Source organism: Pteronotus mesoamericanus, unplaced genomic scaffold (assembly GCF_021234165.1).
Source record: "Pteronotus mesoamericanus isolate MK-2021 breed Mesoamerican mustached bat unplaced genomic scaffold, CSHL_Meso_final scaffold_408, whole genome shotgun sequence".
NCBI classification, from domain to species: domain Eukaryota; kingdom Metazoa; phylum Chordata; class Mammalia; order Chiroptera; family Mormoopidae; genus Pteronotus; species Pteronotus mesoamericanus.
In genome coordinates this window covers 375,409-403,379 of record NW_026555315.1, presented here as the reverse complement: position 1 = coordinate 403,379, position 27,971 = coordinate 375,409, and the positions used below count along the sequence as shown (strand labels likewise).

Genomic DNA, 27,971 nt, shown 5'->3' with positions numbered 1-27,971 from the left:
CCGATAGGCGGGCGCGGCCGTCCGTCAGCGGCCCGGCGCCGCTCGAGCGCGCCGCGCGTGTCCCGCCCCTCGCCGCCGCTCGTCGCTCGCCGGCCGGCGGCCTCGCTGGGCCTCAGCTCCGTGGCGGCGGCGGCGGAAGGGCCGGCCCGCGCAGGCCCATGGCGGCGGCCGCGGCGCTCCCGGGCGCGGGCGGGCCTCCCGCGGGCGGCGGGGCCGGCGGCGGCGGCGGCGGGGCCGGCGGCGGGTCCCCGCCGGGCGGCTGGGCCGTGGCGCGCCTCGAGGGCCGCGAGTTCGAGTACCTGATGAAGAAGCGCTCCGTGACCATCGGCCGCAACTCGTCGCAGGGCTCGGTGGACGTGAGCATGGGCCACTCGAGCTTCATCTCGCGGCGCCACCTGGAGATCTTCACGCCCCCGGGCGGCGGCCATGGCGGGGCGGCCCCCGAGCCCTCGGCACAGCCCGGGCCCGACGCCGGCGGCGACTTCTACCTGCGCTGCCTCGGCAAGAACGGCGTGTTCGTGGACGGCGTGTTCCAGAGGCGCGGGGCGCCGCCGCTGCAGCTGCCGCGCGTGTGAGTGGGGCCGGGACCGGACCCCGACCCGCGACTCGGCCTCGGCCCTGCTTGCAAGTGGAACCCAGGCCAGGACCCCGAGCGCGGGCCCCCCACCCCCGACCCCGGGCCCCCCACCCCCGACCCCTGACCCCCGACCCCCGACGCCGTCCGCCCTACCCACACCCGAGACCTGCCCCCCTGCCCCCGGCCGCGTCCTCTCACCTGCGGCCCCACCCCCACGCATCACCCGGGCGCGTCCGCTGCACGACCCCGGCCTCCTGGCCCTCGTCTGCCCCGTGCCCGGCCGGGACGCGGGCTCCCCGGGTTGGAGGCTTGGGCGCCGCGCGCGCGGGTCCGGGGCTTCCGGCTCCTCTGCGCGTCCTGGGCGTCCGCGCACGTTGTCCCTCGCGGGCCGGCCGGCCGGCGTGCGGGGGGAGGCAGGCCCGGGCCGGGACGCCCCCGGGGCTGGTGCGCCGCCCGGCGCCAGGGAGCGGGCGGGGTGTTGAAGCTGCGCGGGCGCCCCCTCTGCGGGCGTGCTTTCGGCACCCTAAGCGTGGGAAAGCCTCCGGGCGCGGGGAACCTCAGCATCGTGGAAGGACTGAATACTTGGAGCAGAACTTTTGGAAAGTCGGGCGGTTGTTCAGTCCTTAGCGTCGGGCCGTCGGACGTGTTAGTGCAGTGCGCTTGGCAGCTGCTGTCCGGCCGCGGCCCTCGGCCTGGTGTGGGGCGCGCGAGGGGCTCCCCAGCCCGGACGCCGGCGATGTCCCAGCAGAGGATGCTGTGTCTTTACTCTGAGGGTTTTGAGATTTTTCAAGAAAATTCTCGTTCCCGTTGAGCCCAAGTCATGTGTGTGCGCGTGCTGGACACGGCGACAGCTTGGCCCGTGGGACGGGGGTTTAGCGAGGGGACTCGGGGCGTCGAGACGCCAGCGCGGCCGGGCGCCTGGCAGCGCCCCGGCAGCGCCCCTGGTTCTGTGACCGCCTCCGGAGGCTTCCGGGGTAGGGTGGTCCCGGGCAGGGTAACGGGACCCACTGGGAAGACAACCGACTCTAGCTAAATGTGGACAAACTTAAAACTCTTTTTCTTGAAATTAAGCTCAGTTTTAAATTACAAGTTCTTCTAAAGTAAAGAAAAAAAATCAAACGCTGTGCGTTTAAAAGCAGGCGGGCCGCAGAGCCCTGGTGCCGAAGTGCCGGCCGCGGAGGGAAGAAGGCGCAGGGCAGCCCGGGACCGGTCTGCTGCCTGGATGATGAGGGTTTTATTCCATTTCCAGCGTCGAGATGAAATTATGTTTTGCAGTTAGTATTAGACACTTACCTTCAGTGCATTTGGAAGAGCACATGAGTAGTCGAGGCCTAAAGTATGGTTCGTCTCTTTTTTTAAGTGAAGATTTTATTTATTTGTCTTTAGAGAAGGGGGACGGGAGGGAGAGGCACATCGATGCAAGAGGGAACCATCAGCCTGTTGCCTCTCGTCCTTGCCCGACCAACCGGGAATTGAACCAGAGGCCTTTCGCTTTGCGGGGCAACACCGAACCCACTGAGCCACACCGGTCAGGGCTGGTTCATCATTTTATGGAAATGCTATATGTGTTAACTTGGGGGGAATAGAGAGAGATGAGGGCGTGACCCTGTAGTTGGCTGGCACGAGTGTTTCGAGCGTCACGGCTGCATGGGCTCTGGACACAGCACCCTTCCCGTGGTGGCACGTGACTCTGCCCAGACGGGCCAGCGTGTGTGCTTGCGTGGGGTGCGGTGGGGGATGCTAGGGCCGGCGGTTTTCCAGAAAACAAGTGATTTCCACAAATCCTTGATTTGGGGCCAAGTACGCAAGGCTGTCCACACAGAAACACAGCTCTCTCTCCGGGAGTGCCTGGCTGGCAGGAGGCGCCGGAGTTGCTGGGACGGAGGCCTGTTCCGTGGGCTCGCGGGGGAGCCCTGCCCCACCTGGGCAGGTGGAGGCGCCTGTGGGCGAGGCCGGGCGGGCAGCGGGCATGGGAGAGGCCGTGGGGCAAGTGGCGGGTGCGAGGTTCACGTGGACCTGGAGGGGCGGCTTCCCCGCGCTCCGTGACAGGGTGGAGGGTGTTCCCTCCGAGGACAGGGCCCTCTGGGTCTCAGCACCTGGTCTGCGGCCTGAGGGAGCTGTAGAGGGTTTCAGCTCAATTGGTTGGGCAGGGATGTCTGGGTGTTTTGTTGCTCTTGTTTCCATGGTAGTAAACAAAGTATAATTTAAAAATAAGCAATTCATTAACAGTTGTTCTTTGAAATGCCAAGTGAATTTGACAATAATTTTGATCAGTAAGATCTTACAGTATCTAATAGGAAAACATAAATAGGACAAGTTGAACTTATCATTGTTCCGGACTCTTGAACATGCAGAACGGCCGTCACGCGTGTTTGGACGAGCGGCCCGTCCCGAGGCCGCGTGACCGGCCCGCCTGGCTGTGCGGCGGCGTGGTGGAACCAGCAGGTGAAGCTGGGTGATGTCGCCTCGGAAGGTGTTCGCGTTAAGTCAGAGACAGCGCCCTCTGCGGTGAGGACCGGCGGGGGCCGTGGCTGAGGCTTTGGAGCTTTCCTGCGGGGGCTTCAGATGGGAAGAGCGCAGCCCGTGGGTCCTGCTCAGAAGCGGGGGCAGGGCGGGGCCGAGGGTCCCCGGGGACCGCCGCACCAGAAGGAGGGAAGCGATGAGAGGGGGGTGCCCAGAGAGGCCGGGGCAGCGGCCCGCAGCAGCAGCGCGTGGACCCGACGCTCGGAGGGTGGGGAAGAAGGCTGCCCGCGCAGGAGGCTGGAGAGCGGGCGGGGGTGAGGTTAGGGCTGGGATGAGTGGAAACCCTGTGGATCACCAGGGTCAAGTGGCTGAAGGAACCACGGGGAGATGCGGCCCGGCCGGGGGCGGGGGACAGAGGGGCACGGCCGAGGTGCGAGGCAGGACTGAGTCCCCAGCAGAGGAAGGCAAAACGGGGTGTGTCTTGTTTGAAGGCCCCGGCATCTCCCCTAGTGGGGCCTGGCGTTGTCCTTTGTCTTTTCTCATTCACTTAAAAGGATTTTTGTCTGCCCCCCAACCCCCTGTTTCGGCAGCCGTCAGCCTGTCCTCTGCATCCACGTGTGGCTCCTTGTCCCAGGGCTGCAGGGTCGGCTGAAAGGCCTGCGTTTTGTGGCCTGAGACCCTGACGGGCCGGTCAGCAGAGCCGAGGGCCGGGAGGGGCTTGGCCCTTTGAAAAAACGCTCAGTGTGCAAGTCAACTGCTTTTAATTTAATCGCCACTGTGCATTTTTCTTTAAAAGCAACAATATGCGTTCATTTGGCAAATGGACGTGATTTTGAATCACTGATGTGTAGACATCGGGGGACACAGTGCAGCTCTTTTATCATGATCGTTATGTTCCTAAGTTAAAAGTGACCCGACAAGCAGCTCTCTTCTTCCCCAAGTGTTTACTAGTTCTTCCAGGGGTGACACTCAATTTGGTCATTTTAACGTTTACTGAGCAGTTTAAGGCAGTGCAGGCGTGAGTTACTTGGAATTTCTGACACACCTCGAGGAACAAGCCTGTGAGGTGGGACGCGGCGCCCACAGGGGTCTCGCGTGCCGACCGGCTGCCTCGGGGGGTGGGGCGCGGGGGCCCGGATGCCCGCCCCGCCGCTGCCCCTCTGAGGGCTCCCCTCCTTCGCAGCCTGGCACTGATAACCGTCTGACGCTGTGGGGCGCGGTGAGCGTCTGCCTCTGCCCCTGCAGGCCTCGGCGCTGCGGGTGTTTGTCCGTCCCAGCGCCCTGGTGTGTGAGCCCCGCGGACCCGCTGTGGCAGGCGTGTGGCATGTGGCTGGAAGTGGCCCCAGGGGCTGGCCCCCTTGGACTTGCTCATAGCGCCTCGTGCACCCGGGCGGGCAGTGAACGGATCGGGCGTCTTGGAGTCTGGAGCGAAGTTTGACGTTCCTTCCGCCAAGAGAGGTCGCCCTCTCCCCTCTGGGACCTGCGGATGGAGACTCGCCGTGGGGTGTGCTTGGGGGGCCTGGCGGCCGGGCCTGGGGAGGTCCGTTGGGCGTGCCTGCCTCACGCTCCGTCCAGCCCGCCCGCCCCGCCACCAGAGCTGCTGGTGGGGGAGGACAGCGCTGCCCCTGCCTCGGCAGGGGGGGCCGGCTTCACGGCGCGGGCGCTGTCACTCGGGGAGCTGGGGTGTTGACAGGGTATTGTTTTTGTTTCTTAAATAGCTTTTTTATTGAAGTGTAACAAACCACACAGGCTTTTGAAACTCAGGCCAAGGTTTCTTTTTGCGGGGCAGCGAAGACCTGAAGCCAGGCCCCCGTGTAGGCCTCCAGGGGGCAGTGGGTCGTGGGGCCGCCCTCAGGGCCCGCCGGCGGCCCCTCGGCTGCCGGGCCGCAGTCCCTGTCCTCCCTCCGCGCCTCCCAGGAGGGCCTGGGGCGTGCGCACGCGCCCCCTAGAAATGGCACAGAGCCTTTGTCATGTGCTCCGTGTCCAAAATACGGGTGCCCAGGGACCGCTGGCGTAGGACATTACTGTTCCGTGAACATCCCCACGCGCTGATCATCCAGTGGCAGGGCTCCCGCCAGACGAGGCTCCCCGCTTACGGTCCCCTTCTTATCAGCAGGCCCCACCAGGAGCCCCGGTCGCAGAAGCACGGCACAGCTTGGTGCACACTTGGCCGGCCTGTCCCAGAAGACGAGGCTGTTAGAGTAGCAGCAGGCTTTTCATGGTGAAAATGCAGCAATTCTTGCTTTGCTGGGGAGAGAGGGTTTTTTGGGGGTTTTTTGAAAAATGAAGAAAAGAATTTCTAAAGTAAGGAAGCTTTTAACAACAGCATTTATTATTTTGGGTAGTATCCTGTCTTAACATTTTCACGGGGTCCCTGTTTTCTCTTGGGTTTGGGTTTTGGGGCAGCTCACAATTTCTTAATGATAACGCAGCGTCAGCCCTGCACCCCGGGGCTGGCTGTTCACGCGGAGTTTTGAATTCACTGACGGAGTTTTGAATTCACTGACGGGCGCCAGGACACCTGGGCACGTTTATGGCAGACGGCGCCGCGCCTGTGGTTTGGGGCGGGGCAGGGCCAGTGCCGGGGCGGGGCGCTGCCGCCGCCTCCCCCAGCCCGCGGCCTTTCTGCGGCGGACGGCCGGTCTTGCATCGCCGCCCCTGTGGTGGGAGCAGGAAGGAGCGCTGCTGAGGATCCACGGGGATTCAGACGAGGGCTCTTGCTGCCGTGTGTCGCTTGGGCCGGAACGCGGGCGCGTCTCGCCCCGCGGAAGGTATCCACGCAGCGGGTTTGCTGTGACGTTGATGCAGGAGGCACTCGGTTCTCGTTGGTCTCTTCGTTTTGCCTGAAGTCGCAGAACCTGTTGACGGTGTTAAGTGAGGACTCGCTGTGGAACGGCAGGTCTCGCCCAGGCACCTCCTCTCCTTCCCTGTGACTCCGTCCCAGGCGTGTGGCACGATCTGGAGACGTGTTAGGGTGGCACGGCGGGGGAGGGGCCGGCTCTCTCTCCCTTGGAACCTGGGCTCTGAGGCGCAGCCGTTGGCCTTGTCAGCTTGGTAACGCCGCTGCGGCGCCCTGGTGGCCGGCCTCCAGCGTTTTGTGGTCCTGGTCTCCCGGGACGGGGAGCCGGTGCTGTGACGAGAGGGCCACCGCCCCCACGCCGCTGCCGCAGGGGCCGTCTCGCGGCGCTGGTCACTAACGCGGTCACGCGCTGCGCCGCATTTCGGTCAGCAGAGGCCCACGTGTGGCATGTGTGGCGGCGGGGCCGACAAGCTCTTGTCACGCAGTGAGGCCCCGGCTGCGGTGGCATCGCCGGCCGCTGCCACTCCTGGGCGTTCGCGGTGGCGCCGTCCGAGCTGCTCGGGCAGGTACGTGCAGCACGTGGCACTTGAGGGTTACAATCAACTGTTACTGGCTTGTGTGTTGACTACGCTGCACTTTTTGCCCTTATTTTAAAGTGCACTCTTTCTATTGACAAAACGTAGCTATAAAGCAGCGTGACATGTGACGGTGGCACTGCATCATGTTTTCCGTGTTTCTCCTGATTGCATCGTTCTCGCTTGCGCTTGACTGAAGCTGACGTCGTTTTGGTCGCCTGGCCCCTACGTGCACACAGCCCACGCAGTGAGAAGGGAGAAGCCGCGCAGAGCCAGTGACTGGAAGTGATCGCGGGGCGACGGGCGAAGCCGGCGAGGGCACAGCTCGCCACTCAGCGCCCAGGAGCCAAGGCGGCCTGCGTGCCGCGGAGGGAGGGCTGGTGGCCCAGAGGGAAGGCCACGCGCGGAGGCTGTGGCGCGCTCAGCGCCGCGGCGGCCAGGCGCTGCTCTGGGGTGAACTCGTGCCAGCCCCGCCGGCTCCGGTGGTTCAAGAATTGCTCCGCGTGTGCAGAATGCGCGTGGGCGGCAAGCGCCCTGGGAGGCAGCCCGGAATGCGTGGACGCTCCGGTAAGGCGGCCACGGAGGGAACTGACCAGTGGGAGTGAACGCGGCCTGGGTGGGAGCCCCCAGTCCGAAGGGGGTGCCTGAGGGGACTGTCGTTGGCGCATGGCCCTGTCGGTGCCGGGTGTCAGGGCTCTCGGGACGGACAGCGCCGCTGGCGGCCGTGTGGCCGGCTCCCTGTCAAAACCTCTGGGCATAGGGGAGCCTGGGGCCGCCAGGCACGGCGACAGCTCGCTCTGCCGGCGTCCAGCAGGAGCCATGAGGGGTGGCGGGTGACCGGCCCCTCCGCGGAGCGGCCCCCGAGGCGGAGGAGTGCTGCTCGGACAGGAATGTGCCTGTGGGGGTGTCGCTGCTTCCGGTGTCGGGCCGCAGCCTCCTGTTACCGGTGATCGGCATCCCAAAGCGCAGCGGCGTTTCTCCAGACAGTGCCTCTTTCGTCAAACCGATCAAGGCACCGCAGCCTCTTGTGAGGCCTCCGAGCAGAGGAGTCGCCGAACCTGGAAGGGTCGTGCCGCTCGGCCTCCCCTCGCTTGGACCTGAGGCGCTGTCACCGAGGAGCTGTGGGAGGCATGCGGCCGCACGTTGTCGTTCACTGCGACCGCAGGCGCCGTGCCGCGGAGGCCGAGAGCAGGAGTTGCCTCGCTGCGCCGCCCGGGGCGTCGGGGGGCTGGGGCTGGGCTGCAGAGCTGACGAGGGGATGGGCAGGGACCCCCAAGAACATTGGCCGTGAAGGGCGTAGCAGAAGCGTTTTCCCATCTCAGCAAGGTCCGTAAGAGGTTGAACACGCGGCTGCGGTACAGAAGAGTCTTCATGAGTAGGAAGGACTGTTCACGGTGCATTGGCTTCTCGAAAGCAAACCTGTGTTGGGAAAAGAGACAGATCCAGCGAACCCGCAGACATAGTTCCGAAGAGGGCGACTCCCTCAAGGACAGCCTCAGGCAGGTCCTTCCGGGGGTGTCAGAGGAAGGCCTGCTATCCCAGGAGGTGACAGCTCGGAGCTGGCACCGCCCCCAAGGCCCGCGGCGGGACGCGGTGCGGGGGAGGGAGGCGGCGCCCCAGCGGCCCTGACCCCGCAAGCCTGGGCTGGTGCCTGTCTGCCTGGGCGTCTGACCGGCCCGTTTCCGTGTGTGTGCTGCTGAGGCAAGAACACCGGTAAGGGCTAGAAAGTTTTAGAAAATTTAACTAGAAAAATACTTGTACAGTAAGGCCATAAGGAAAGGAAATATTTTCGTACAGCTGTACAATGTGTGTTTTACGCTAATTGTTACAAGATAATCAAAATGTTTAAAACATCTTAAAAGTTCAAACATAGTAAGCTAAGATTAACATATTGAAGAAAGAAAAAATTTTTTTAATTTTTTTGTTTTTTTTTAAAGATTTTATTTATATTTTTTTAGGAGGGGGAAGGGAGGGAGGGAGAGAAATGTCAATGTGTGGTGGCGTCTCGCGCGCCCCCTGCTGGGGACCTGGCCCACAACCCAGGCCTGCGCCCCACGGGGAACCAAACAGGCGATCTTTCCGGCGCCCAGTCCACTGAGCCACACCAGCTGGGGCTGAAGAAAGAAAATGTTCAGTCAGTGAGGGTAGCCCAGGTGCCCGGTCCCTCTAGCGCCCCCGCCGGTTCCCAGTGACCTCCCGCCTCCCTCTCACTTACCGCCTGGCTCCCCCCAGCACCTTTCTGTCCTGCAAGCTCCACTTACGGTAAGTGTCGTGTGAGGGGTGCTGTTTTTTCTCTCTCATGCCGTGTTGTTACTGATCCTCTTCTATGTTCAGCTGTGTTTCGACGCACAAGCGCTTACGTTGCGTTGCAGTTGCCTGCGGGGTTCAGAGCGGGGGGGACGTGCCGTGCGGCGTGGAGCCCAGGTGTGGGGCGGCCGTGCCCCCCGGGCCTGTGCGGAGGCCTCTGACATGCGCGCGGCGATGGGGCGTCTCACCGTGCGCTGCTCCGCGCGGGTCCCCGTGGTTCTGTGACTCCTGGCTGTGCTCAGCAGCACGAAGCTCGTCTTCTGACTGTTAATTAAACAGGCAGGGAACAGAGAACCCTATGAAAGGAAATGGGAGACTTGCTGTTGGTTTTTCGTGGGGGGTTTTTTTGTAATTTTTCAGAATATTATGGCATTTTAAGTGCAAAGGTGAGGTTTTAAAAATGCTACGTTTTTGCTATTTCTGAACTGTTGGGCGGTGCCGGGATTCTGTGCATCGGCTCTGCAGCCGTTTGGTTTAGATGGAGGAAGATGCAGTTCAACGCGACGGTCCGCGCCGACCCCGGTCCCCGCTTTGCCTGGACTCCCTCTGCACGGGCCACGCCGGCCGTTAGATACGCCGCTGCCTGCACTGCGGCAGCCAGGAGCCCTGGGCGGGGCTGGTGCGGCCTCGCGTGGCGCAGCTTCCGGGACTGTGGCCCGGGGCCCCTCTGCGACCCTGAGGTGCTGGCTAAGACTCACGTGACTGCTTGGTGTCGGCTGCAAGGTTTGGCTCTGGTAGGCATTGCACCAAAGGAAACAAGTCGTCAATAAAATTAAATTCACCCTTTGATTCTCTAATTCCCCCCGGGTTTTTTGTTTGTTTATATTGATGGTAGACTATCCTGAAGGGCCTTTTGTTTTGCGTTATGTGTTTTTAAAAGTTACTGTGACTGGTAAGTGGAGGGAGTGTGGGGAAGGCCTGGGTACGCGGCAACGACTTCCTGTCGTTGAACAGGAATACCCTGATAACGTGCTGTTGAAAACAAAATCCTGATCGAAACCTGCTGTCATGCTACGTGGCAGCCGCTGCAGGCCTGTCCCGGGAGCAAGTCAGGGCGCACGGCCCCTCTCCCGCCCGGCTGCTCCGGGCGGGACGCGGGTCTCGTCCTGCCGTGCGTCTGTGTGTGAGCTGCCCGTCTCTGCGTCTCCCCGAGCTCGAGCTCCTGCGCGGAGCCGGGCCGGAGGCCGAGCGCTGTTGCAGAGGGCGGGAGACTCCCTGGGTGCCCAACCGGGACCACGACCCGGTCGCCACAGGGCCGTCCAGCTCTGACCTCAGCTCCCACCCCGACCCGGATTTCTCCGCAGTGATTCGGCGGCTTTTCCTTTACTTCACTTCCTGTCTCCTCTTGTAGAATGTTACCAAATTACTAGTAAAAAAATGAGCCCTGCCCCTAATCTCTATTTTTCATGGCTGCGTTATTTTGTTTGCTCTTAAAAGTAGTTTTTCAGAGTATGCATTTTCCCGTTGACAGAAATGTATCTGTTAGTCACAGTTCTGAAAAATACCTAGATCTTTAAAAAAAAATTTTTCTCTTTTATTGATCCTGGAGAGAGGGCCAGGGAGGGAGAAAGAGAGGGGGAGAAACATTGATGTGAAGGAGAAACGTTGATGGTTGGTCGGTGTTGCCCCTCGCACGCGCCCCAGCAGGAGACCGCACGGAACCTGCCACCTTTCGGTTCGCAGGATGACACCCAGCGCCCTGAGCCCCACGGGTCGGCAGCGTCTAGTTCTTAGTAACGTCTGTGGGTTCCCAGTAAACAGGCATCAGCTCTTCGGGATTTCTTTCTTGGGGTGTTTCCGAGAAGGGCTTCGTGGAGTCTGACTAAGTTATGGCGGGTCGGCCATGTCCGGAGTGGGAGTCTGGCCACCAGGAAGGCGGTGGGGGAGAGCTTTCTGTGTCTAGATGGTGTTTCTCTGCAGGGGCCGTGGGGGCCTCGGCAGGGGGGCGGGAAGCAGCCACCGCAGGCGGCCGGTGCTGTGGACAGGCGTCCGCGCTGAGCGCGAGGGAAAGGAGGGAGACATTTGCTGTCTTTACTCCCCGGTGGCCCTGAAGTTCTGTGCTATGCGCGTGGATTGCCTGTTGACAACAACAACAAAAACAATCATCAGTGTTCTACTCTGGGCAGCGGCGTAAGGGACTCACTGGTTCTGAAGGGGGACGGCCTTCGGGAGAGCGCAGGGCGCCGGCTGGCGGGCCGTGGTGCGGGTCTCGGGCCAGGAAAGGAGCTCTGGGCGCGCCCAGCACGGAGCGTTGCTGTCGCAGAACCAGGAACACCCTGAGTGGGAGAATCGCAGGCTGTAATTAACTCCTCCCCAGGCCGGGTCAGGGCTTTGGGAGCCGGGCGCTCTTCGGGGGTTGTGAACGAGGGATGGTGGGCCGTTCGGGGCGCCGTGCTGGGGGCGCAGACGGTGGCCAACCTCGGAGCCGCCCCGCCTGCTGTCCTGCGCCCGGCGGCTTCGTCCATCCCGCCGCTCCGAGTTCAGAGACCAGGGACCACCTGCCCCAAGGCGTCCCCGCAGCGCCTGCCACGCGAGGTCTCGCTGGGACTCCGGGCGGTTCCTGGGCTGGTCTCCAGTCTGGTGGTTCTCGCCGTTTGTGGTGTGGTCTACGCAGAGAGGCGCCCAGATGCCGAGGCGGAAGCTGAGTGAGAACGCCCGGTGGGAACGCGTCTGCGTTGGGAGCCGGGAGCCGCTGCCCGTCAGCCCCGCCCGCCCCGGGCCCCGTCCTGCGCCCCGTCCCGCGCCCCAGACGGCTCGCGGCTTTGCTTTGAGCTTCATATACGAGGGGGGACCTGGAAGAACCCGGAATTTATTTTAAAGTGTGTGTTTATTCTTACATGTTTAAACTTCAGTCACCTTCAAAGGACTTTCCTTTTGATGCAATACACCTATGGAGACTTTTCCCCACGGCCCAAAACAGTTTTTGAACTCACTGATTTTGGTGGTGTTTAATGCTTTTGCCATTTCCTGTGTCCCCTCTTCCCCATCGGCAAGACCTTTGAGGACTTTTTTCATCCCGGAAAACAGAAAGCTGTTCTCAGGGAGATCCGGGGAGCAGGGAGGGCGGGGCACGGGGGCCGTGCGCTTTTGGTCAGAAACCTCTGGACACTCCGTGCTCCCAAGTCTCCCGTCACGAAACGGGCAACCGCGTTGGAAGAGCCTGAAAAACAAAAACATGCGCTGCATCCGAGTGCAGCCTCTCGCCCACACACTTAGTTTCCACAACGGGTGTGCACCCCAGAAAGACATCGGGGCGCCCTTTTAGAGTTTAGTGACAAACGACGCGCCTGGGGGTTTCCCTTGTTGAGAAGGGTTCTGTGCGGAGGCACCCCCACCAGGTCCGTCCCCCAGTAGTTGAGCGTCTGGACAGGTCCCCGGCGGGACTGGCGGGACGCGCGCAGCTGTGAGCGCTGGCGAACGAGGCAGCGGCGGCCAGAAGCCTCAGTCGGGGGCCGGGAGGCACGCTCCCGCCGCGCCGGCGGCTCCCGCACTCTGTCCTGCCGGCGGCCGAGCAAGGGGCTCGGCACCCCGCCCCGTGTGGTTTGTCGTCTCTGCATGCCCGCTGCTCCGGGGCTGCGGGTGGCACGTCGCATGGTTTGGGGCCGCGTGTCAGGACCAGCAACGCGGGTCTTCTCCCGCGTGGGTCAGCCGCTCCTGCATCTCGCGAAGATCCGTCTGACCACTTTCAGTGGGTCGTTTGTGTTCTTGCTGAATTTGAAGAGTTACGTTCTGAATACCAGTCGTTCGTGAGATTTAAGTATTGCGACTGCATCGTGTCCCTGATTTTTCATTTTTGGGGGGTGTTACTTGTTACTGACCCTCCCTTGACTGCCTGCTTAGGGGCGCAGCAAACGACATGTGGCGGCGGCTGCTCTTCTGCGTTAGCGGGAGGAGGAAGGGGCCCGGGCACCGCCCGCGGGGACGGCCGCTCTCCGTTCAGTCTGGGCGGCTGCGTGTCTCTCGGAGAACCTGCCCCGGCGTCACGGCGGTCCTGCTCGCCGGGCGCCTGCTGGGGCTGAGGGCCGCCCGTGGGCACTGGGGCCGTGGGTGTGGCGGGCTGCCATCGCCCGAGAGCGGCCTGAGGGGGTCACCCCGGCACCTCATGGAGACCCTCGTAAGTCTAGAGCAGGTCCTGCAGGACTGGAAGCCACAGCAGGAGGCGCTGCTGGAGCGGGACTCAGCGACCCAGCGCCGCCACCACCCCCCGCCCAGCCCTGAGCGGCCTGCGCCCCACGGAGCGCAGAGGAGAGACAGGCTGCCCTGGCGGGGCCCGGAGCAGCCGGCGGGGCGGGCGCGCAGGCGGCAGCGCTCCTCTCTGGGCCTCGGCCGCGTGGGGCGCGTGGGCTGCTCCCGTGCTCTCCCCCAGCCTGCGGAGGTGTTTCTGGTGTTGGATCGCAAGCTTCCTTCGGCCGAGGCAAGTGCGGGCGCCCCGGCTGCCCCGGCCAGGACGCAGCGTGCTTCCGGGGCAGAGGGGGTGAGCCGAGGCCCCCAGCGAGCCGGGCTGCTTGTCCTGCGGGCCCCGCTCAGAGCGACGCGCTGCGACTTCAGGGCTGAACCGTGTGCGCGGGCCCTGCCCAGCGTTGTTTCGTAAGTGCTGTGGTTTCTAAGTCGTTCCAAAGCAAAACGTGCAGTAAAAGCGCCTCAGCAGAGACCGGAGCCCGGGCAGCGCCTCAGCCGGACGCTGACCCCGCCGCCGCCAGACCCGCGTGGCCTGCGTCCGGGAGCACCGCGGCGTCTCGGGGGTTTTCCCGGGAAACTCCTGTTCGCGTCTTGCAGGCTGAGCGGTCGGTGGGACTTGAGGTTCCTGCTGTGACAGAGAACAGCGGGGACTCTTCAGGGTTTCTGCCTTCTTTTCCAGAGCATTTGTCGTTGTCTTGAAACGTCTTCAACCTGGCCCCACTCTGAGGGGGTGCTGGGAGGAGCTGGCGTGGGGGTCTTGCATGAGGTGCCTGTGTGGGAGCGGTGGGCGTCCTGGGGGGCAGTGGGAGGTGGGATCCGCGGGCAGGAAACGGGTGTGGCAGGGTTGGGGGTCACGGCCCAGATGGGGCGGAGAAGCGCAGAAGCCGGTGTCCCCACGTGGGGCGGCGTCTCCGTGTGGGCTGTGGATGTGAAAGCCGGCGCCCCGGTGGGGTCCGGGGGCCGGGAGGGGGGCGGAGGCTCTGTGCTGCTCTGGCCACTGAGGCCACAGAGCAACGGCCCCCAGCCTTTTTGGCACCAGGGACCGGTTCCGTGGGAGATTTCCACCGACTGGTGGGGGGCTGGTTTCGGGCTGGTTCGAGCACCTCACGTTCCAGCTTGCCCACCGTGCGGCCTGGCTCCTGAGGGCCCGGCCTGGGACCGCTGTCCAGGGGCCCGGCCTCCGAGGGAGGCCCAGGCTGGGACCCGTCTGCAGCGGCCGCAGAGGCGGGGAGGCAGGCGGCAGCGAGTGTCCAGGCGCTCCGAGGGGCGTCCTTGAGTGCGGGCGAGTGTCACCTCGCGGGTGTCCCCGGAAGTGGGAGGGACCCTCCCTCAGTGAGCGCCCAAGTAGGGCGGGAGGTGAGCGGGAAGGCGGCTGCGCCCCGGCCGCTCCTTCGCCAGCCGAGTATAAATAGCTCCCGGCCCAGGCGCTGGTGGCTGGGCGTGACGTCCAGACTCTGAGACCAAGAGCCTGTGGGGCTATTTTTAACTTTTATTCTTTGAAGGCGTTTGGCTTACGTGCCTTTTTTTTTCCTTCTTGAGTCACAGCAAGGGAGCTCTATTAAAGGTGAACCAGACTGTTAAATTGTAAACCTTTTTCTCCGAAATTTAACATGACTGGTTCTTGTTTGCTCAGTGAAAAAGCTGATAACACGTTTCTAAAGGAAAAGGAATTTTCCTTTCTCAAGTAGGAAGCAGCCCCGCACCCCTGCTCCTGCTCCTGCTCCCTGGCACGGTTGCCCTTGTGTGTGTGTTTTAAAAGGAGTAATGGACAGTAAATGTGTTTGAGCGTGAGCTGCTGGGAGACCTGAAGCACGTGTGTGCGTCTGTGTGGAAGAGCCGTGGCGTTTGGGCTGTTTGAGGCTCCCGGTCCTTCTTCCTGCTCGGCCGGTGTGAGCGGGGCCTCGGTGTCCCGGGACTGGGTAACCCTGAGGGGCCTGGTTTGTGGCCTCAACACGCGCCCCCCCCCCCCATCTGGGAGGGAGTTGGGAGCCTCCAGGTGCCGCTCCGTGTGGAAGGGCCCCTCCCCCTGGTCCGGCGGTGGGCGCTGACGCTGGTCGCTCCGTTGCAGGTGCACGTTCCGGTTCCCGAGCACGAACATCAAGATCACGTTCACGGCCCTGTCCAGCTCCAGTGAGAAGAGGGAGCCGCCGGAGGCGCCCGCGTCCCCGGGGAAGCCCGTGCAGGCCCACGTCTCGCCCCTGACCATCAGCATTCCAGACTCCATGGCCCACCTCCTCAGCCCCCTGCCCTCCCCCACGGGGACCATCAGGTACGTGGGCGGCGCCGCACCGGGCCAGCTCCAGGGTCCTGTCGGCCCTCCTGGAGCCCGGGCCTAGGCGCCGCCCCAGCCTCTGGCGTCGGCCGTGGGGAGGGAGGGGCCCTGGCAACACCGTGGCCTTTTTGGACGCTGCCTGCTCTCAGCTCCCTGTGTTGGGAAGCCCGATTCCCAGATGTGCCCAGTCTTGCTCATGGACCCTTTTTACCTGACTGTAAGGTGAAGGGGCACGTGGTTTGTCGTATTCGTCTGAAGTCTGGGGTTTTCATTGGCATCTTGAGGGTTCTTTTTGTTTGCGGCAGCTTCAGTGGGTTCTGATGACCTGGACGTGGATCGAGGAGCTGGGTCCCCTGGGTCCCAGTGAAGTGACAAACCTGTGTGTCAGAAAGGCGGCTCCTCGGGACGTGGAGGGCGATGGTTTCCGGGACACTGTCCCCCGGGGAGCCCGGGGACGCAGCGCGGTGTTCAGGTTGTGCTGCGCTCGCAGAGCACAGTCGCCGAGGGCCCCTGGAGCGGGCAGCTGGGGCGGGGCTCAGACGGGCAGGGCCTCGGGGTCCCGTCGTCTCTCGGGAGCCTGGCAGGTGTATTTGGGCGCCTTACCTGTGAGTGATGTTGGACCTGGGAGCAAGGTGCACGCCGCCGCTCGTCCCCAGGGCCGGGGCCTGCAGTCCAGGGCCCGTGGGGGGGCAGGGAAGGGCTCCGCGGGGCCCTGTGTGCGGGGGCGGGGGCTGAGGACGCTGGGTTCCCCCGGGCTGGGTTCCGCGGGCCTTGGGTGACGGGCCCCGGAGAGCGCGCCGCGGCCGGGTTTTACCGGCTCAGAGGGTGGAGGCCCGTGCGCGGGCCCCAGGCACAGCCCCAGTGGAAGCTGCTCGGGGGAGGCGGGCGGTCGGTGGCCCCAGAGTTGGGATCAGCCCCACCCGCTCCCTCGGCCTGCGGCCGCGCCTCCAGTCTGTCCTCTTTCTCACGCTCCCCACCCCCCGCCCCGTGGCGCCCGCGCGGGGCCTGGCGGAGCGGAGGGCCTGCTGGGGGCAGATCTGCCTTCTCCGGCCCGTGTGCAGCCGCCAGGCTGCTGTCCTGCCCGGTTCACGCCCCTCGCCTGTCAGCTGGCCCTCGGGTCAAGGGGAGAGTGTCCTGTGAGGGGGGCTGCGTCCGTCCCGCCCCTTCCTCCTGGGGGTGCTGGGGGCGGTGCCGGCGCCGGGGGCGGGGGGGACGCTCGGGGCACACAGTCCGTCGGCCGGGCTGCGGGGCGGGCGCCGGCTGGCCTGGCACTGCTTCCCTGCCCCGGCTCTGCCCCGTTGCCTCCTTTTTCCAGGTCCGTTTTTTGGAGGTAACTGCTGTTTCTTAGGCATTTTTCCCAGAAGTTTTCTTTACGTTTGCAGCGCTTGCGTTCCCCCTGCCCCCAGCGCAAATGAACTCTAACCATCTGTACTTTTCTGTAATTTGCTGGGTTTTTAAAACACTCTTTCTTGGTGGCCTTCCATCTCAATGGCTCCTTCTCTGTACCGTGTGATACTGCTCGGAAAAGCGGACAGACTTGGCCCTGAGTCAGCACGGAGACGAGGGATCGGTGTTCTGGTGCCCCAGCCTGGCCTTGTGAAAAGTCGAGTGTGCCCCTGGGCTCCTGCTCCTGTTTCCCAGGGCCCCCCAGACCCCACGCACGTCTGTGCCACGGCCTCAACCCCCGCAGGCCCGGCCGCAGCGGGCGCCCTCCCCGCTCCAGCCTCTCCCTGGCCGTTCAGGGGCGGCTGCAGGCACGTCCTGCGCAGCCCGTCCTCAGCCCAGAGGCTCTGTGCTCGGTCCGCTGCAGGGCCGACCCGAGCCTCCGTTTCCTCCCTGGGGGAACAGGTGGCGCCGCCTCCGTTGAGAGTGTTTTACGGCCCCATGAGACAGCACGTAGGAAGCAAATGCCCGATTCCCTGGTATTTCCTGGGTGACCTTCAGCTTCACAGAACGAACGTGTTCATTTTTGCCCGGAAACGCTGGTGTTCCTGCGCTTGCACAGTCGGCCGTCCCTGAGACCGGAGGCTGCCGTCGAGGCTCGCGGGGCGCTCGCTCCGTGGTGGACTGACAGGCGCGGCCTTTTCTCGCCCGCAGTGCTGCGAACTCCTGCCCGTCCAGCCCCCGGGGAGCAGGGTCTTCAGGGTACAAAATGGGCCGCGTGATACCATCTGACCTCAATTTGATGGCTGATAACTCGCAGCCAGAAAATGAAAAGGAAGCTTCAGGTGGAGACAGCCCGAAGGTAAATGTTTTATGGCCTTGAAACGGAACCCAGAGGCCGCCAGGCAGCCGGTGCCCTTGGCGCAGCCTGCGTGCCTGCGGCCTCCCCAGCCGGGCCGGGCGGGCCTGCCCCCGGGGTCGGGCACTGCCCAGAGCCGAGCAGACGGCGGGGACCAGACAGCCCTCGGCCCCTGCGGGGTGACACACGCTGGGTCCCGCACACTGAACCTGGCGCATGTGCACACACGTGTGCACAGTAATGCACACTTAAAACACCGTGAGTCCTGAACGTCCGTGTGTTCAGTGAAAGTTCCGATACCTTGAGTGACACTTTCTTTTCGCATCAACGCAGGACGACTCGAAGCCGCCCTACTCCTACGCGCAGCTGATCGTGCAGGCCATCACCATGGCGCCCGACAAGCAGCTCACCCTGAACGGGATCTACACGCACATCACTAAAAACTACCCCTACTACCGGACGGCGGACAAGGGCTGGCAGGTAAGGCCGCCTCTGCCTCTGACGGGTGCCTCCCGTCCGGCCCTCGCGGGCGCAGCGTGGCGGCCGAGAGGAAGCCGGGCGGCGGGTTCACGCGGGTGCCGGCGGGGACGGCGCCGAGCCAGATGCGTGAGGGTCCGCCCGCTATGAGAGGTCGCGGCCCGCAGGCCCGCTCCCCCGCTCCCTCGGTGCCGAGCGGGATGCCTGCCGCGTGTTGTGCTGGGGCGCGCCCAGGGCGGGAGGGGCGCAGGTGTGGGGGCCGCGCCCCTTGCCTCAGCCGGGGGTGGAGTTGAGAGTCCAGCAGCTTTTGAAGTCCACCTGGAGGTGGGTTTCAGGCTGTTTCCCTGAGTGAGGAAGCCTTTTTTCAGAAGACACCTCCCCAGGGGGCCAGGACGTGGGACGTGGACCCACCCCCCCCGCCCCCGCGCTGCCCGTTGGAAGCGGGGAGCCCACCTTCTGGGCCGCCTGCGCCTCCGGCCCCTTCTTGGGTGTCTGGGACCTGGGCCGCCTCAGAGGGTGCTTTGAAATCAGGGCACGGGACCCCGGCCTGGAGCTTTTCAAGTTAGTTCCATCATCACGCCTTTGCAGCGTGTGGGTTTTCCTGTGTCTGCGCGGGGCGCGGCCTGGGCTGGGGTGAGCAGGGCCTCCCCGGTCAGACGGTGGGGGCGCAGTGCGGAGAGGGAGCGCGCGTGTGACTCTGAAATTCACGAGGTCGCCAGCAAGGCTCCTCTGAGGCCGGATGAGTGAGTGGTCTTGTGGGAAACGGGCTGTTTGAACCAGAACCCAGTAGTGGGGGCCGGGGCCCCTTTCTTTTTAGTGGAGAGTAAAACCTTCCCTACCGCCTGCAGACACAAAGATGTGTCTGGACAGAGTCTACCAGCCCACCCCTCAGGTGTCCTCTCCAGGGTCTCAGTCGTGCGCGGGTCTTCAGTGGTGGAAGGTGCACGCGAGACCCTGCCTCCCCTCCGGGGCCCCCCTCCCCCGAGAGCACCCTCAGGTGGGGGGGGCGGCTTCCTTCCCGCCGGGGGCAGGCCTGCTCCCAGCGGCACCCGGCCCCACAGGACCCGCCCTGCCGGCTGCGGGGAGCCCTGCCCCTGAGCACGGGGCCCTGACGTGCGGAGAGCCGCAGGCCAGACTCACGGACCCATTTCCCTTGTGGGCGCTTTCCCCTGGGTTTCCCAACATCCTCTCGAGTGTGAGCTGCTTCCGAACATCACAAGGTTTTCTCGCGGAAGGCGGCCGGGCCCAGGGGCACAGCCCGGTGGCTCCCTGTAGCGCCGGCTGCCGCTGGCTCCGGGGCGGGGCCCCCCAGACCACAGACGCCGCTGCGGGTCAGACCCCTCTGTTGAACTGTGTCGTTGACACTTGCTTTTATTGAAACACCTCCTTTTCCGTCGAGACGAAGGTCGTAAGGGCGACACGCCGCTTGTCATGCCTCCCGTCCCGGCGGCTGTAGTGGGAGAGGGCGCCCGGCGCCAGCCCTTCCTGGTCGTCGCGGACACGCCCTCGCGGTTCTGGTCTCCCCCGGCCAGTCTGCAGCCGCGCGGGCCCTTTTTCTGTCCTGTGATTCTTTGAGCTGCTCCTCCGAAAGCGCCTGTGCGTGGAAGACCTTGTCCCTATCTCTCTTCCTGTCTTCGGACCAAATGTCCTTTCAATTCTGCAACCTCGTTTTAAAAAAGAACCAGATCCCTTTTCTTTTGAGAAAAATAACGAAAACAGTCCTTTATTAAAATGTGATTTCCAGGCGGCGTCCTGACCCCCTGGCCGGGGGGAGGGCTCCCTGTCGCGCCCCGAGGACGGCGCCCCCCACAGCCCTCGCGAGCACAGCGGGGCGCCCGCCGCCGCCGCCCCCAGGCCGATGTTGGGCTCCGGCTCTGCGCGCGGCAGGCACCCTGGTTAGTCCGGGAGGTTCTAGAGCAAAGCAAGACGGTCTGAGCGGCCGTCTGGAGAGCCGGCACCTTTCTTTCCTTCGGTTGCGCATTTATGCCGGGACGTCGTCTTAAGATGGCGGTTCCAGTTCCCCGGGGCAGAAGGGAGGCTTGTGTTGCGAGCGCAGAGTTTGGGGCTTGGGGCTCTCGGCCTCGGGGAAGAGCAGAGCTGGTTTCCTGAGGTCAGGGGGCTGCTCTGTGCCCACCGCCCCCACGCCGGGGACTGCCCTTCGGAAGGTTCCGGAAGGCTCCCTGCCCCTCGGTGTCTTTCCCAGCACTTTCCGTGCCAAGCGCACCTTGCAGGGGGCTCTGTGCCGAGGGCGGGCGGGCGGGTGGCGAGGCAGACACACTGCCCTGGGGGTGCGGGGGCTGGTGGGGCGCGGGGGCCGCCCGCCTGGGGTCGGCCTCGGGGCAGGAGGGCAGTGGCCCTGGGCGGCCACCGTCCGGGTTTGGGGAAGGGAGGTGCTTGGCCTGGCAGCTCCTTTTCTTCGTGTTCAGTTTTGAATGACCAGCCTTTTCCTCAGACTCATGGAGGCCCGTGGTGGTTTCAAAGCTGGAGCTTGGTTTGATCAGAACACTTTAGAAACATAGTTACCTAGTCTGTCTGTGTCTCGGTTAAACGTCTCCTATTTTTTAAGTCTTGTTGGTGGCAAATCACAGGGAGCCGTTTATGGCTGAGCCCCTTTGCCTGGAGGAGGAGGAGGGTCAGACCCCACTCGGATGGTGCAGACTGGCTCCTGGCCTCTGTCAGGACCACGCAGCCGCTCCGTGGTCTGAGAACGCCCTTCGCAGCTGCTCGCGGTGAGGGCGACGGAGCAGCGTGGTGGCCCTGTCCCTGTCCCTGTCCCGAGGGGCCTCCGGTGACAGTGCCTGTACCCCCAGTCCGCACGGTGACAGGCACACAGCGTTCTGCGCTGGAGCTGGCGCGGTCGCTCCCGAGGGCCCACCTGGATGGCCAGTTCCCACAGAGCAGCCCGAGCAAGGGCAGGACCCCCCTGCGCCCCCCCCGCAGCCGTGAGGGTGGCCTTGTTCTCAGAGCCCGGGGCATGTCCCCACCTGGCGTGTGCGTCCTCGGTCCCAGCCTTGGAACCTGCCCTCTCCCCCGACCTGAACAGGACTGAGGGCGGCCGCACGGCCGTCTCCCACCCCCGACGGGGCGAACCGGGCTTCCCGGAGGGGCTGCTGGCCGCCGAAGCCTGCGGTGAAACAGCCTAGCAGTGCCTGGGGTGGCGGAAGTGTTCTGGACCTCGCGTCGTACGTTCGGTTACAGAAACTGCACCCTCCCAGCACGCAGCCCACCCTCACGTTGCCCGTGCAGTAACTGGCGCGGTGGCCTCGGGTCCACACCGCAGCCGGGCTGCTGTGCCGTGTGGACGGCCACGCGGGTGCTGTGAAGCCGTGTCGGACATGGTCTCGTTTCTGCGGCACCTCCAGAAGTTCGGAAATTCAGGCCCTGGCTGGCATTTCTGATAGACAGTTGAGCGGGGAATTCAGAAATGGCTGGATAATACAAAGATTTCCCTCGACTCTATTTGTTGTGAAGGTAAACCTCCCTGGGAGCGCATTCAGTGAGCTGCATGCGGGACTCTCGGCCAGCGTCCCCGGCCTTTCGGGGGCCCTGGACCAGCGGGGCTGCGGCAGCAGGGGCCATGGGGACCACGAGCTGGCTCCTTGGAGGCAGAAGGGAACAGGAGCCGAGGGGACGTCCGCCACGTGCCTCCCGAGGCCTCGGGGCTCGGGCGGAACGCACGCTGCGCGCAGCTGTCGCTGGGGAGGGTGTTGCGGGTGCGTCTTGGCTTCGAGCTCGTTTCCACCTTGGCGGCTGGGCCAGCGGCTCGGTCCCGGCTCCGTCCACCCTCAGTGGCGGGGCCCAGCTCCGACAGTGAGCTCTGTGCGTGCGGCTGGGCTCGGCTGCCTCTAAATGGGGGGCGAGGGCGGTCAGGCGACCCCAGTGAGAGGCTTTGTTTGCTGCCTGGAGAAAAGGTGGCAGCTGACACTGTCCCACTGGAAGTAGCCTCCTTCCTTGTCTCCCAGCCTCTGCCCCTCCTGTGGGGGGCGCCCTTGCAAGGCAGCACATCGAAGCGTGTCTTGCTCGGCAAAGTAGATGAACTCTGTGTGTTTGTCTGCTTCATAGAATTCCATCCGCCACAACCTCTCTCTGAACCGTTACTTCATCAAAGTGCCACGGTCCCAGGAAGAGCCAGGCAAGGGCTCCTTCTGGAGGGTGGACCCTGCGTCGGAGAGCAAGCTGGTGGAGCAGGCCTTCCGGAAGCGTCGGCCGCGCGGCGTGCCTTGCTTCAGGACCCCCCTGGGCCCGCTCTCGTCCAGGTAAGGAAACCGAGCCTCACGTGACGGCCAGCGAGTTCGCCTGCTGTGCGCCGGTCTGTTTTCCTCTGGAAGGTGGAGGGCGCACCAGACGCGTCATGAGTGGCTGTGGGGTGGGCGCCTGGACACACAAAGGCGCCGCCGCTGTCCCCGGTGTCTGGCCGTCGGCAGCCACGCAGGCCGTGCGTCAGGCTTCGTGCGCTCCGTGCCCATGACGCGCGGCCGCTTCGCTGAGCCCCTCGCGCGGGATGCGCCAGCGCCGCTCCGATGGCATCCAGCGCCGATGCTGTGCTTCCCTTTCCCTCTGCCCTGAAAAGCTCTTTCAAGCTGCCTTTTTGCTGCTTAAACTCAATATTGGTTTGTACAGGGTAATAGCCTGGTTTCAAAATTACACATTTTTAGCTTCTTTAATGGATACTGTTTTTAAACTAAAAATCAGCCCTGGCTGGTGCGGCTCAGTGGGCTGAGCACCGGCCTGCGAACAGAAAGGTCGCTGGTTCGATTCCCAGTCGGGGCGCAGGCCTGGGTTGCGGGCCAGGTCCCCAGTGGTGGACGCACGAGAGGCGACCGCACTTGGATGTTTCCCTCCGTCTCTTTCTCCCTCCCTTCCCCGCTGTCCAAACAATAAATAAATACCTTTTGAAACAAACAATGCCAACTGAAGCCTGCACCGCTGGCTCACGTGGTGCCTGCTCCCGCTGCCTCGCCACGGGCCGTGGGCGGCGGCCCTGGCAGGGCCGCACGTGTCGCTGGACGTCCACCTCAGCCACAGGCGTCCCAGAGAAAGTAAGATCCTGAGGAAGCAATTGGTTGGCAGGAGACAAAAGACACTCGTTAAGATGAGGCAGCGTTAGGAGCACCTTAAAAACCCGCTCTCTTCTTTTTGGTGACACAGAAGTGCCCCGGCCTCTCCCAACCACGCCGGAGTGCTGTCTGCTCACTCCAGCGGCGCCCAGACCCCCGAGAGCCTGTCCCGGGAAGGCTCGCCGGCCCCCCTGGAGCCCGAGCCCGGCGCCGCGCAGCCCAAGCTGGCCGTCATCCAGGAGGCGCGGTCGGCCCAGAGCGCACCAGGTGAGGCGGCCCGGCTCCGGGGGCAGGAACGGGGGGCTCGGGTTGCTCTGCCCCTCGTGGCGCTCGGTGTGCAGGGCCGGAGTGTGGTTCCCCGGGCTCCGAGGAACTGGCGGCGCTGTGGCTAAAACAGAAAACAAAAACGCCAGTAAAGCCAACAACGCCAGTGAGTGTCCTGCGTGACGCTGTGGGTGCCGGGAGTGGCTCACGTGAACCTGTTTCTTAGTTGCTTCGTCATTTAAAGTCTATGAAGAGGATTCCCTGCCCCCTCCAAAGATAACAAAGTGGACGTTGATTTGCAGCAAAAGAAGTCCATTTAATGATTGGTGAACGTTATAAAGTCGTAACACAGAATAAAAACGTGTGCCCTGGGACTTTAAAAATTTTAGACGCACAGTGTAGAAACGTGTCCCAGCCGAGGGGGTTCTGGTTCCTGCCTGGTCGGCGAGACGGGCGCTTGGCTGTGTTGGGATTCCCGGCCCGCGGCGCCTGTCGCGGGACGGCTGCCCACGCCCTGGCAGCAGCCTCCTGCAGCCGCGCCCACGTGCCTTTCCGGGAGGAAGGGACTTCGGGAGGAGCTGTTGGGAGACACGTGGCTGGCGCGTGGGTCTGCGGCGGGCGGCCCGGGAAACCGCTGCACGTCCGTCCCCATGAGTCGGGTGGCGGGACCGCCGGCGGTCCCTCTGCGTGTGGTCGGGGTGGGCGGCGGCGGCGCGGGGGCTGCGGGCCCGGCCTCACCGCCCGCCGCCCGCAGGCTCCCCGCTGTCCGGCCAGCCCGTGCTCATCGCCGTGCAGCGGCCGCTGCCCCCCGCCATCAAGCCCGTCGCCTACGCGGTCGCCGCCCCCGCGGCCCCCCCGCCCCCGCAGCCGCCCGTGGTGCAGACGGTGCACGTCGTCCACCAGATCCCAGCTGTGTCCGTCACCAGCGTCGCCGGGCAGGCCGTGGTCGCGCAGGCGGCCGTGCTGGCCCCCCCGAAGGCCGAGCCGCAGGAGAACGGGGACCACCGGGAGGTGAAAGGTGAGCCGGCGCCCCCCCGCGGTCCCCTGGGGCGAGGGCCGCGCTGCAGGGCCCGCGCTCAGCGCCCCCCCTGCCTTGCAGTGAAAGTGGAGCCCCTCCCCGCGATGGGCCGGGTCGTCCAGGCGGCGCAGGGCAGCCCCGTGCAGACGGTCGCCATCGCGCAGCACGCCCCCCTGGGCCAGCACCAGCTGCCCGTCAAGGCGGTCACGCAGAACGGGACGCACAGGGCGCCGGTCCCCGCAGCGCACGGCCCGGGGAGCAGCGGTGAGTGGGGCCTTCGCTCTTTTCCGGCGGGCGCGTGCGGGGTTCTGGGCCCGGCTGTTAGGGCTTTGTCTGGGGGTACCCGGGACTTGCTCCTGGGTGCGGGCTCCTGGGGCACCTGTGGCGGGGCTGTCAGACGGGAGCCTAGAGAGGAAGGGCTGCCCCTGTCTGTGCGTCACGTGGCTCTGGCCGAGAGGAGCCCACGGAGGAAGGGGCCCCAGGGCGAGGGCGGGCGGCCCAGTGAGCTCGTGGCTCCGAGAGGACCCGCCCCGGCCCGGGATGCAGGCGGGCGGAGCAGGCAGCGCAGGCCCCGGGGTGAGAGACGGAGGTGTTGCGATGGTTTGTAATTGGGATTGTTTCCTCAATTTCCTTTTTGAATTGCTCACCCGCATAGAAATACAACGGATTTTTGTGTTTTGATCTGATGCCCTGCAACTGCTGTGTCCATCTGTTACCGCAGCAGTGTTGCCTGGGGGTTCTCGGGTGAGTGTGAGGAGCTCCGATGCGGGGGGCGGTCGCTGCCGGCAGGCGTGGCCCCGCCTCTCTCCCCGCGGACGTGCTGTGCGGGCGCGGGCGCGCCCCGTCGGGGCTGATGTCGCCGTGGGCGCCACCCGCGGGCTTCGGGGGGCAGAGGCACTTCCTCCCGAGCCTGCGCGGCCCCGTGCGACGCCCCAGGTCTCATCGGTGCTGCCCTGCGCTGCGGTGGCCGTGGGAGCCCCTCCTGTTGCCCCCTGGACCCCTGGTGTGAGTCCCGCTTGCTCGTGGGGAAGAGCCCTTCCAGGGCCAGACTCCGCTTCCTGTGCAAGAACTCGGTCGAGGACATTCGTGTTGTGATTCCGCGGGGACGTTGGTTGGTCGTTTTCTCGTGGTGCTTTTGGCAGCCTCTGGGGCCGCTCGCCCTCCTCCCCAGGAAACCCAGCGCGCGCTGGCCGATCTTCAGCCCCTCGGCCCCGCTGGACGGCGGCCTGGTCGCCGGTGCGCAGTCAGTCCTTGCTGGGCCTCTGCCCTGGGCTGTCGTAGGGGCGGGGGGGTCAGGAAGGGAGGTCTCGGCCGCCGGTTGTCGTCCCAGGCTGCTGTGCAGGCGCGTCTTCCTCTTGGGGGGTCCCCCATCTTGTCCCGCACCACCCTGGGGAAGTGCGGGCTTGGGTGAAAGGCCAAGGCAAGGGTCTCCCTGGACCAGACGCCGTGTCCCTGGGTCGCGTGGGGGAGGCGCGCGGTGGCTTCCGGCTGCTCCTGGCCCAGCTGCCGCCCTCTGACGTTGAGGAACCGGCACTGGCGGAGCGACCCGTGTGCTCTGCCCCTGGGTTTGCCTGGTCGTGCAGAGTGGGGGGCAGGATGCGCCCTGTCGGTCTGTCGGGAGGGCCCTGTCTGCCGAGTGCAGGGCGGGAAGGAGGGCTCAGCAGCGGAGCTGGGCAGCCCGCGCGCTGTCGGCCGGAGCCCGTGGCCCACTCCGTCCTCGCGTGTGGAGAGGCTACAGTAGTCAGGACGGGGGGCCGGGGACCTCAGCTGCAGCCCCTGGCCAGGAGCGCAGCCTTCACCGTGGGTCCCGCCCTTGTGTGGCCCCGAGCCTCAGCCTCCTGCCGGGCGCTGGTGGCAGAGCCCACTCTGAAGTGCTAGAAGTGCCGGCTGAGCGTGGCGTTCGCACAGCGGAGAGCTGAGGACAGGCCGCAGGGAGCAGCCGCGCCTCGGGGCAGGGCCGGGGCCTCGCTGGGTCTGACTCACTGTCTCTCTGCAGCGGCGGCGAGTCCTCTGCACATGCTGGCGACGCACGCATCCGCCTCGGCCTCCCTGCCCACGAAGCGCCAGAACGGCGACCAGTCGGAACAGCCGGAGCTGAAGCGGGTCAAGACCGAAGACGGCGAGAGCATCGTCATCGCCCTGAGCGTGGACCCCCCACCGGCGGCCGCGAGGGAGAAGGGCGTCCAGAACTAGCGGCCGGGAGAGCTTTCCTACTTTACTGTCAACTCTGGTGCCAAAAGGAGACACTGCTCTCGCCGAGGCGCGCGCCTCTCGGTGGGCAGAGGGCCCTGCGGTTGGACTTGACGTCAGCGCTGCAAACCAAACCCAGGTGGCCTTAAAACTCCTAAAGACGAAGTCGCCCCTGAACTCGAAAGCCACACAACCTGGTCCCGGCTGTGCCCAGCCCGGGGCTCGTCTCGTAGCTCCGAGCAGAGACTCTGTCCCTCCGAGGGAGGGCGGCGCCCGGTGCGAGTGGGGCCAGGACGCGCAGGGACCGCCCCGTCACCCAAGGACCCGCGGGGCCGGCAGGCGAGACAGTATTTTGTTGTTCATGTGGAATTAGAGTATTTTGAGTACTTTCTTTCTTTACAAAATAACGGGGTCTGCGACATTTCAGAGCACTCCATCTCCCCTCGGAGGTTTCGGACTCCCAGGGCCTGCAGTGTGGCTTTCGCTTGGAGAAAAGAAACAACGTAGTTCTGTTTGTTTTCAGCCTACGGAATGACTTGCTTTGTCTGGGTCAGATCGGGAGGAGCGCCGGGAGGACAGCTGCCTGATGAACTGGCAGCCCAGCTGGGACGGACAGGTGGTGCCGCGGCCGCACGGATGAGCTGCCGGCCTCGCGGGCTGCACTTAACTGTATCTCTTACTATTTCTGTTGTTTGTTCTTTGTGTTGACTTTGTCCCTGGCATTTTCCACTCTTAAGTAAAACAAGTCTCCTAAGTATTGTGTGTTTAAAATGACAGACCTATTCCTGCTTTATTTGGGGAAACAATTCAATCTTTGATCACACACCCTTTCAAACAAATGTCTCAGATCTTGGTGGCACGTTTGCTGTTTTCGGGGCTGTCACCACGGGGCCTGGTCCAGCTGGCTGGCTGCCCAAAGGCCCCACCCACCCGAGAGCGGCCGCGGGCCGCGCAGAGGCCTCGGGCGCAGACGAGGGTCCGGGCTGCGTGGCCCTGCGGCCGAGCGTTGGAAACATCTGGGTTGTTTCCTGACCTGGAACAGTGAATCCCCCTCAGCCGTTCGGAGCTGAATCCACCGCTAAGGCCGACTTCTCTCCTGCAGAAAGTCAAAGCGAGAGCCAGGAAGCAGAGGGGAGAGAAGAAGTAGGAGGCCCCTCACGGCCTCGGCCCAGCTCCTCCGGAAGAAAACCACTCGCCCTTCCGGAGTGTTCCGGGGCTCTGGGCTGAGCGGCCGTGCACACAGAAAGAGGGCTTCGGCCTTATTGTGAATTTTTAAATGTCATCATCGTAACGTTATTTATTTAAATGTAGTTATTTTGGTATTTAATTTTTTTTAAAGAGAGGGAAAACCCTGTATTTTCCTGGTGGGATAAGCGGCTCAGAATGGTATATTTAGGCAATTTTGAAACATTTATTATTTACCTAAAGACCAAATATGATGAATCTGTTTTAAGTACTGTGTGTCGGTCCGAGTGCGGAGCTGTCACGGGGTCACTGCGGACGGCGCGTATTGAAAACTATGAAATTGATGCACAGCAGCTGGATCTATA

General features: G+C 64.1%; 1 protein-coding gene across 1 annotated transcript; it reads left to right on the top strand.

Moving 5' to 3' along the window:
- The first annotated feature begins 158 nt into the window (after window positions 1-158).
- On the top strand, window positions 159-27,971 carry FOXK2 (forkhead box K2). Its single transcript, XM_054593029.1, has 9 exons — window positions 159-571; window positions 14,970-15,170; window positions 17,271-17,418; window positions 17,749-17,895; window positions 21,955-22,148; window positions 23,041-23,216; window positions 23,968-24,231; window positions 24,313-24,495; window positions 26,228-27,971. The coding sequence occupies exons 1-9, from the start codon at window positions 159-161 to the stop codon at window positions 26,422-26,424; spliced, it is 1,923 nt and encodes a 640-aa protein (XP_054449004.1). The 3' UTR covers window positions 26,425-27,971.